The sequence below is a fragment of the Pangasianodon hypophthalmus genome, chromosome 18 (assembly GCF_027358585.1).
Source record: "Pangasianodon hypophthalmus isolate fPanHyp1 chromosome 18, fPanHyp1.pri, whole genome shotgun sequence".
Classification (NCBI taxonomy): domain Eukaryota; kingdom Metazoa; phylum Chordata; class Actinopteri; order Siluriformes; family Pangasiidae; genus Pangasianodon; species Pangasianodon hypophthalmus.
Window position 1 is genome coordinate 6,418,091 of NC_069727.1, and position 10,464 is coordinate 6,428,554.

General features: G+C 38.2%; 1 protein-coding gene across 2 annotated transcripts; it reads right to left on the reverse strand.

The window, feature by feature from the left end:
- svopl (SVOP-like) lies at window positions 1-10,115 on the reverse strand. 2 transcript variants are annotated; one of them, XM_026923146.3, is made up of 16 exons: window positions 9,870-10,115; window positions 9,262-9,441; window positions 5,371-5,462; window positions 5,154-5,252; window positions 4,485-4,556; window positions 4,226-4,350; window positions 4,022-4,085; window positions 3,801-3,926; window positions 3,256-3,384; window positions 3,087-3,160; window positions 2,751-2,947; window positions 2,548-2,659; window positions 1,571-1,652; window positions 1,355-1,444; window positions 530-643; window positions 1-113 (listed from the first exon to the last, which is right to left on the reverse strand). In XM_026923146.3, exons 2-16 carry the CDS (start codon window positions 9,419-9,421, stop codon window positions 102-104), a joined length of 1,548 nt encoding a protein of 515 aa, XP_026778947.1. In that variant the 5' UTR covers window positions 9,422-9,441; window positions 9,870-10,115; the 3' UTR covers window positions 1-101. The 2 variants fall into 2 exon arrangements, with proteins under 2 accessions (XP_026778947.1, XP_026778946.1); XM_026923145.3 differs by having other exon boundaries at window positions 9,262-9,444.
- Between the last annotated feature and the right edge of the window lie 349 nt (window positions 10,116-10,464).

Consider the following 10,464-nt stretch of genomic DNA (forward strand, 5'->3'; position numbering starts at 1 on the left):
TGGTTTTGTGATCCAAGTTTAATCAATTTACAAAAAACTAACAAACAAAAAAAAATCTGTAGTTATGAAATATTCATAGTTTCTTCATGAGCAGGTGTGCGTTATTCATTTTGCTGCAAAACAAAAAAAGAAAAAGAATAAGATATTTCATTAAAGTACCCTTGACCATGTCATTTTAAGCCATTAATATAATCATTGTAGAATAAATATTCTCTAATATGTTTATACATCAAAGAAAACAACAAAATATGGCATAAATGCTATAGATCTCATTTTTATATGTCCTCCTGCCATCCCAAATAGCCTAATATCACTAACATTATCTAACTTAATTAGCCAGCTAGTTAAATTCTAGTAAACTAGCTCAAATTTGTATATATTTGTCAAATATATTTGTTTCACTAACATTATCAAAGATAGCAAGCCAGCTAATCATGTGCAAATTTAGAAATGATTTTGAGCGCAGGAGAATGCAAACAACACCCAATCAGCAACATGCAAAAACTACGAAAGCTTTTAAAAAGTTTACCAGTAATGCTCGTCCTCTGGTCTCGATGGGTAACAGGACAGTCCCGATAGCGCACAGACAGCATGTCAGAGCAAACGGAGACAACGCTAACAGCACAGACTTAGACATCAACACCTGAGACACACAACACACAGTCACACCTCCTAAAGCAAACTCGAAGTAACACTGAGGCAGAGACTGAAAAAATGACTCTTTAGGAAGATCATATTTACACATTATATATTTAGAAAAAAAAAGAAAAGTTTGATAAATTTGAAAATGTTAGTTTCTACATAAAGCAGCACAGTTAACACTTACTATGATTTAATGGCCTGGCAAAGCCCTTCACGTGATGTCAAGTTACAACATTTAAAAGTAGTCCAAAAGTCAAAAGGGAGGAAACTGCATTTAAAGATTTCATTCTGACTGCAGTGCAGGAGCATCGTGGACATTTTCACAGCCGGAATCTGATTACAAACTGAATTGATTAGAATTATATCTCTTTCACTATGGCACATAGATCTCCAACAACGTGATTAAAGCGTGTCGCTCACTGTGAGGAAACTACACTTAGCTGGCAAGGTTTTAGACATGACTGTGTGTGCAAACTGTCTGTTTTTATCACTGTGTTTATTAAACTGGCTGCTTTTTGCAAGAAAAGACAGCTAGAAAATAGCAAGAGGATAGCAAGGGGAAGATTAAAAATGACATTTTTGGGTCAGAATTCATTCATAGTGACATCTGATGGGTTTTCCCAAACCACCACACAGATATGAACTATAACTATTTATGAGCATGAACACACACACTTACACACACACAAACACACTCTTAAGCAAACATTACCTGTGCTATAAAGGGTGCAATCATCCCACCGATTCGACTGAATGAAGTACAGAAACCCATTCCTATAGAGCGCACTGCTGTAGGGTAAACCTGCAGGAACATGCCATTACTCCAATATATGTATATCTATCAGTAGATTTATTATTCATATTACTGTACGTTTATTCACGCAAAGCAAAGGTTCCCAGACTCACTGTTGATATAAAAGAACCTCACCTCTGCAGTATAAATATAAACCACATTAAAATTCATCGAGACCAGTGAACGCAGCAGGAAGAGCAACACTGTGAAACCAAACCTGCAGGGGAGAAAAAAGATCACTGTCACGCTCTAACTATTACTCTGTAAACTTAGTAGTGTACCCCTGGTTTGTGTGATATAATTGTATTATCATGATATTACATTGCCACAATATCCGGTGATGTTTATCGCTGATTATATTTTACTACCAGACCTGCCAAACTTTATGCTAGTACGAGTTAAAACACAAAAATATGCCAAAAGAGTGGACTTTTTCACCCTAGATGATCCTATCAGCGTGTGAATCTGGAACAATCTGCACAGGCATTTTATATATATATATATATATATATATATAAAACATCAGGTTACTATATTTAGTAGGGAAAGCACTGAAAAATACAGACAAAAGAAAAAGAAAGAAAAAAGTCAATAAAGATTTAACCCCAAAAAAAAGTTAGATAGGATTACAACGAAGTGTCAAAGCTAGCACTTTCTTTAAATTTGAAATGGTGGAAATGCTCGTTCTCCTGTCTTTTTTTAGACTAACATTTCCGGACGACTACATCATTTATTGCGACATTTTAAAATGGAAAATCACGATCAGGAAAAAAATCAATATTGCACAAGATTACTGTGCACAAATTAAGCCATGTGTGGGCAACACTCCTGTCCAATTTGAAACATATTGTCCTGAAACAATTATGTTATTTACATCATTAGGAAGAAAGAAAGAAAGAAACTCCACCATACAAACCCTGTATAAAAATGATCAATTATAACAATGATAAATTAATCAATATCTTCTGACCAATCAGAACTGAGAATTCAGCAGTGTGGTATAAAATCCTATAAACACAGTGTTACTATAATCAGATCATTATAATAGTTTAAACTGTTTAGGTGAATTCCAGCTGTACTATAGTGTATTGTAACAGGACAAGTGTACTCACATGGTGGTGCAGATATTCACCAGCATGAAGAAGATGGCCGAGAGGACCTGCAGGATCACCATGCTGCACTTTCGGCCCACAACGTGCAACAGGCCGATGTTCAGAGGGATCACTGCCAAGAAAACCAATCATCATGGCTCGTGATATACGCATGTGTTTTATTTCACAGACTATACGGTGAAGGATTCATGTCAGGAACTCACATGCCACCTCTCCCAGGCAGCTGATGAGGAGGGTCTGGTAGTCAGCCATGTTGAACGGGATGCAGTAACACAACCCCTCGTCCTGTTTGTGTTTGATGTCATGTTCTGCTTCGGCGTCGATCACACAGAGCAGGTTCTTCTCCAGGAGCTCTGAGCTGCTCAGCACAGAGCCGTAATAGGAGAAAGACGCTACAAACCTGCAGGCATCAGGTTTGGCATTTTCATAAGAAGATATGTTCACATACTTGTGTAAAATGATACTTCTATTCAAACACACACCCTTGCACATACACACACACACACACACACATGAGGCGAGTGTATATAAGACATTACCATGAATACCACAACAGCAGAGATGTCATCCTGAAAGCTCGACTAACCAGAGTGGCAGCATTTCCTCTCTCCGTCTGAAAATACACAACATACCCACTAGCCCCTGTGTGTTTGTGTGTGTGTGTGTGTGTGAGAGAGAGAGAAAGACAGACAGAGAGAGTTAACACACCACTATAGGTTCCCGTAGTTCCCCCTCAGGCAAGCTGGCTCCATTCATCTTAGCGATCCATTTTAAAGTGGCAACAGCTCCTTCTACATTCCCTGCCGAGACCTGGAACCTCGCTGACTCAGGGATAAACTGGAGGAAAGAGGAAAGATAGCATGGAAGGGCAGAATGATGTAGGAAAGAAAGAAAAGAAGGATAAATAATTAAACAACAAGTAAATAAGCACATAAATTGTAAATAAACAAGTGCATTTAAAAAAAACAATCAAGCAAAAAAAACAAGCAAAGAAACCAAAGAAAAGAAAGAAAGAAAGAAAGAAAGAAAGAGATCAATTAAATGAATAAAGAAGTAAATTGTAAATAAGCAAGTACATTTAAACAAACAATTAAGCAAACAAAAAAAACAACAAAATAAAGCAAACAAAAGAAAGAAACAAACAAAGAGGAGGGAAACAAATACATTGTAAATAAACAAATATATTGTTAACAAACAAGCAAACAAAACAAAGAGAAAGAAAGAAAGAAAGAAGGTTTTGATGTGAGGTTCACCTGGAAGAGGATGATTAGTAGAACACTGGGGATGACGGAGAAGCGAATCATCCAGCGCCAGCCCAGCGTGGGCACCACAGTCATCCCCAGAATGATGATGAGCAACGATCCCACCATCCAGAAAATCTGACCACAGAGGAATGTGGAATTTCAATGGGATTATTATTATTATTATTATTATTATTATTATTATTACACATGAGCTTTGATTTCTCACTTACTGAGGCCAGGGGCAGCAGAGAGCCTCGGTATTTAGCAGGAATGAATTCTGTCTTCAGAACAAACCTTTAACAGGAAGATTGGATGAGTCACAGTGGGCTTTAAACATCGATGACACATCAGGACACACAAGTTTATTATGTTTAGTGAAAGGAAGTGTGTGTGTGTGTGTGTGTGTGTGTGTGTGTGTGCGTGAGTGTGTGTACCCTTGTGACGTGGCTGCTACTCCACAGCCCACCATGCTGCGCAGGAAAATAAACCAGCCGTAGGATGGCGCGAATGACGTGAGCACAGAGAAATATGCGGCCCACACGAAGCCCCCAAACACCACCTGTGTGTACACGACTATCAGAACTGAGCGGACATACAAACATATACACACACTTCTCTGATATCAGACACCATCATCAGACTGTAAAGTGAACATCATGCAAGATGTTTTTGATGTAACTATTGTTATCTGACCTTCCAGCGGCCATATTTATCCGCCACATATCCACACAGCACCCCGCATACCATGAAGCCCAGGAACACCATCTATATATATACACACACACACACACACACAATATTAATAAAACAGAAAAGGTTATATACTCTAGAACTTCTATAATAACAAATTAATAAATGGCTTAGAAAACAATTTCTGTTATGAGACATTTATTTTGCATTTTTCGAAAACTACATAAATTATATATAAATAAGTAAACTGATAATTCTCAGACTAGATTGTCAAAGAAAAAGAAAGAAATAAAGTAAGAAAGAAAGAAAGAATTAATTTTTGGAAGGAGTCTCTAGTGTCAATGCTTTGTAAGTTTTCCAACACTGGAAAGTCTTCAGGACAGACGACTTTATGGATTCCAGTTTCTTTATATTTCTTTAGATATAAAAAATGTAATCGTTGGCAAATTGCAGTGGTATAATAGGAATAAAACACATCAGGATATGCTGTTATAGGAAAATAATCAACTTTGGCAAGGTAAGAGTAGCTCCTTCGCATCAGGCCACACCACACCACCCCATCGTTGATTATTTTCCTATAACAGCATGCCTCCAAGAGATTTATATCTTACTTAGCTAATCATAGACTCAATAAATGAGGGCAGGACAGTTCTTATTGGATGAAAATCTCACCGTGGAGACCAGGGCCACCTGCCAATCCTCCAGACGCCACTCACATCGGATCTCAGGAGACACCACAGCCAACAACATGATCTCCATCGCCTCTACAATCTACATCACACACACATGGAGAGATACAGAATTACTATCACGTACAGATACAGATACAGAACTGAAACATACAAACATACATTCAATAGAGAAACATACAAAAACAAAAAGCTCTTACATTGGCACTGCCCATAATAACAAAGAGAAGAATGTGAAAGCGCCCAAAGCCAATGCTTTCAACAGCCTCCTCCACGCTGTAACATTTCTGATCTGTGAGAGAAAAGAGAGGCAGCACAGGCATGACCAGGGTCAGAGCTTATTAAGCAAAACCAGGAAGAAAAGAATCTTTCAGGTAATTAAAAACAAATACACATGCATTACTACAACAATAATACCCAGAATCCTGTAGAAAAAAAAAAACAATGGAGGTGAAATCTGGAGTTCATTCATTTAAAAATATCTCATTAAATAATAAAACATTTTTATGTTTTATCACAAATCCTAATTTAAACAGATTTCCTAGTCTAAGACAATTTCTGTTTATGCTGTGTTTACAAAAAAAAGAATAAAAAATTAAATTAAATTAAATACATCAAACTTCTTTTTGCACTGGGATTCAACAGCCTTTAGTGGAGTGACAAGCAATTCACCAAAAAATCTGACCATGGTGTACTGAATCACGTTTTTGCTAAATTTCTAGAACCCCAAATGGCTGAGAAAACTAAAAATAAAGTATACAATAAAACAGATGCATAAGAGTCATTAGGTTGTTGGAAAAACAATGCTGAAGAAGCTTTAAGGTTTTCTTTTTCTAGAAGTGTATTTTAGTAATGATTAATAAAGCCTTTTTATTGTGACTGAAAGAGAATATGGTTATAAAGAGTATGTAGACCTATTATAATCCAACTGTATTGTAAACTGTGATCTTAATTTGCCAAATGTTACAACACAAATGTATTTTCTTTTTACCATAAGAATAAGCTGTTGCACAAGGTTTCTTAGTGACATTAAATCTTGTCTAGTTACATTCTCTTGAATCGATTGTAATCTGAGGCCTAATGGAAATCAATAATATGTAAGATAGTAATAATTAAGTTACTCTTCTTGTGTCTATGTATAGTAAGTGCTTCAATATTAATGGGGCAGTCAGTGATTTTTTTGGAGATTAGCATTAAAGGTGCAGTAACTGATTTTGTTACAGTTGCGGACATAAGTTAACATACGCCTTGCACAATCTGCAAAATGTTAATAATGTTAATAATTAAAAAAAAAATAACAGGGATCATAAAAAATTGCATTTTGTTTTTTTTTAGTACTGCCCTGAATAAGCTATTTCACATAGCAGATGTTTACATATAGTTCACACGACACAATAGCTGAATTTACACAAATGAACCAGTTCAAAAGTTTACATACGCTTGATTCTTAATACTGCGTGTTTTTACCTGGATGATCAACGACTGTTTTTATGTTTGGTGATAGTTGTTCAAGAGTCCCTTTTTTGTCCTGAGCAGTTAAATTTTTCTTCAGAAAAATTCTCCAGGTCCTGCACATTCTTTGCTTTTTTAGCATCTTCTGCATATTTGACCCCTTTTCAACAGTGACTATATGTTGCTGAGATCAATCTTTTCACACTGAGGACAACTGAGGGACTCGTACACAACTATTACAAAAGGTGCAAACATTCACTGACACTCAAGAAGGCAACACACTACATTAAGAGCCAGGGGGGTGTAAACTTTTGAACCGGACGATCAGTGTAAACTGTTATCATTTTGGCTTTTGGGAAACATGGAAATATCTTATGAATTAAATGTCTTCTGAAGGGCAGTATTCAAATGAAAAAAATACAATCTTTAAACAAAATAACCCTAGGTTTTGAGATTCAGAAAGTTTGAAGCTAACTTCTAGAGTTTTCAGTGCTCGTACTTTAATGCTGCTTTTATGTAAAAAAAAGAAAAGAAAAAGAAAAAACTTACATTAACCTGGTTGCATAAGTGTGCATACCCCTTAACTAATACCTTTTAAAAGTCCATTTTGCTTGTAATACAGCATTCAGTCTTTTGGTTGAGTCTACCAACTCAGCACATCTTGATCTGGCAGTTTTATTCCACTCTTCCTTACAAAATAAAATGCTCCAGATCTATTAAATTGTGAGGGGATCTCCTGTGAACAGCCCTCTTTGTGTCATTCAGGTTTTTGATAGGATTTAGATCTGGGCTCTGACTGGGCCTTTCCAAAAAGTTGATCTTCTTCTTCTGAAGCCATTCCTTTGTTGACTTGGATTTGAATTTTTCTTCTTCTTCAGCTGTATAAAAGAGGCCTGCAGGTTTTCTGCCAAAACAGACTGGTATTTGGAGCTATCCATGATTCTCTCTATTCTGACTTGAGCCCCAGTCCCAGTTGAAGAGAACATAGCATGATGCTGCCACCACCAAGCTTCATTATGGGTATGGCATTCTTTGGGTGATAAGCTGTCTTGTTTTTGCACCAAACAAATCTTTTAGAATTAGGCCCAAAAGGTTCTACCTTGGTCTCATCAGACCATAACACACTTTGCCTCATGGAGTGATTCAGGTGGGCTTGGATTGTTGCTTTTTTTTTTTTTTTTTTCATGAGAAGGGGCTTTTGTCTAGCCACCCTACCCCATAGCCCAGACATGTGAAGAATACGAGAGGTTGTTGTGACATGCAGGGAGTAACCAATACTTGCCAGACATTCCTGCAGCTCCTTTAATGTTGCCGTATTTTAACAGGGGTGGGTTGACTTTTTTTTTCCATTGTACTTTTGAATGTAAGGTCAGAGTTTGCAATGTGAGACACTCATGACAATACTCATGACACTCATATTTGACACTCATGACAGCAATCATAAGGACAGTGGAAATTTTTAAGGAGCAACAGAGCTTGACATTGTGCAACATTGCTATGCAAGAAATTGTTAAACAATTTACAGTTTGAATTGGAAACTAGATGGAAAGGGATGTTTTGGCTCTGGTGTGCCATCTAATAAATGCTGCATTTAATCCTCCAGATGTAAATAGGATAGGCAGGCCATTGTGTGAACAGTGCCGCTCGTGTTGCAGCTACTTCGTGTCAAGCCATATAACACCACCTTGGGGTTTATTATTTTCCTATAACGACGCAAGACTTCCCACTAGACTAGTAAGTCAGTGCAAAGAACATTCCTTTGTTTTTTACGCACTTTACTTTACACATAGGTCTTCCCATAGTGCATCCTGGTGCCATCTTTTCCCCAGGTAAGTGACGCATACGCACCCGGTCGTCCACATGATGTAAAAGAAAACATGATTCTTCATAAAAGGCCACCTTCTTCTATTGCTCCATGGTCCAGTTCTGATGCTCACATGCCCATTGCAGGCACTTTCGGCGGTGGGCGGAGGTCAGCATGGGCACTCTGACCAGCCGGACCAGACAGGTTAGCCTTCACTCCCAATGCACATCAATGAGGCTTGGGCTCCCATGACCCTGTCACCGGTTCACTGGTTGTCCTTCCTTGGAACACTTTTGGTAGGTACTATCTATTGCATACCGGGAACACCCCACAAGGCCTGCCTTTTTGGAAATGCTTTGACCCAGTTGTCTAGCCATCACAATTTGGCCCTTGTCAAAGTCTCTCAGATCCTTACGCTTGCCCATTTTTCCTGCTTCCAACACATCAACTTCGAGAACTGACACTTGCTACCTAAACCTAGTATAGCCCACCCATTGACAGATGCCAGTGTAACAAGATAATCAATGTTATTCACTTCACCTGTTAGTGATTAATGTTATGGCTGATCTGTGCATGTTAAGAATGTTACAGAATTATAAATATAGAATTTAAAAAATGTAGGGTGGGGGAGAAAATTCATAATGTCCATTTGGGGCTGTTTGCAACATAATGTTTGGGAACCTCTGGGTTAGTGTAAGGGGTTAGGGTTATGGATTTGGGTTCGAGTAAGGGGTCTATCACGAATTGACAAGCTATTCTTACTAGACAGGTAGACTGACCTGTTTCATAGACACCATCAGTGTGAATTCAGAGCTTTATAATTAGAAACAATTACCCTTGGCTTCCTCGACAGGTTTAGCAGCAGGTTTAGCAGCAGCCTCGCGCTCCTCCTCGCGCTCGTCCTCGCGCTCCTCCTCCAGCTCCTGCAGCTGAATCGCGCTCACCAGCTGCGTCTTCATGGAGCTCGCGCTCCCTCCTCCCGCCATCCTCTTCATCCAAGAGCTTCAGCACAAAGCTACTGAAAACATCGACAATTAAACAATAAGCGACACAAAATGGCGGGGACCAGCTTAAAAGTAAGTGTGTCACTTCGTTTCAGGGTTAGCTTAAAAACCAACAAACAAACAAAAGTTGTCATTTGGGTTGTGGTGGTTCCTCATAGGTATCAAACGAGGAAACATGAAGAGCAGCAACACAAACAAGGAGTTACTTCCTCACTAAGCCTGATAATTAAGTCTCATACTATAACATCTACAAACTCGGCTAAACCCGAGGCTATAATCTTTTCCGCTGTAGTTTAGTTGTTTAAAGTGTACATTCAGCCATTCCCAGGTGTTCAGGCTGCTGTAATCCCGAGATTTAATGCCATCATAAACAAAACACACTCATAAGCACCACTTAAAGGATGTTATACATCACACACACCAACACCAGACAATATACCTTTTCTGCTTCTTATATCCCGATGTGTGAGTGATTTCTGAAGGCTGAAAAAATCCGAATTCGCCTCATAATTGCTCTGGCCAAAAACAAGTTTCCGTCCTGTACCTGCGGACAGGTAAACTGAGTCCCAGAGGAACTGAGGAACAGCAGGAGGCAGGACCTGGGCTTTAAAGGGCCATGCAGACTATTTACTAACGCTGCTCATCAGTGCTGCCAACTCTTATCAGGGGAAAGTAACTAATGCATGCTCGAAAAGTCACCATATGACGCCACAGTGTTATCTGCATATTTATTAAATCGTCATGCTCATTTGCATATCAAAACATTGTGCATTACTGTTGTCATCTGCAATTATTTGCAAGTGCTTGCATTTTACTACAATTATATGTCATTACTACAATTATTTATATCAGACTGTTATTTGCACATTATTGCATATCACTGTATGTAACCACTGCATCATAATGCATGCTTCATGCTGTTTACCTCTACCTGTATACTGTTTATCTCATCTTATTGCACCATAATTCTTATTTATTTCATTTTACTTACTTGCCATTTGCATTACTGGTATGCATCATACTGTTTACCTTTT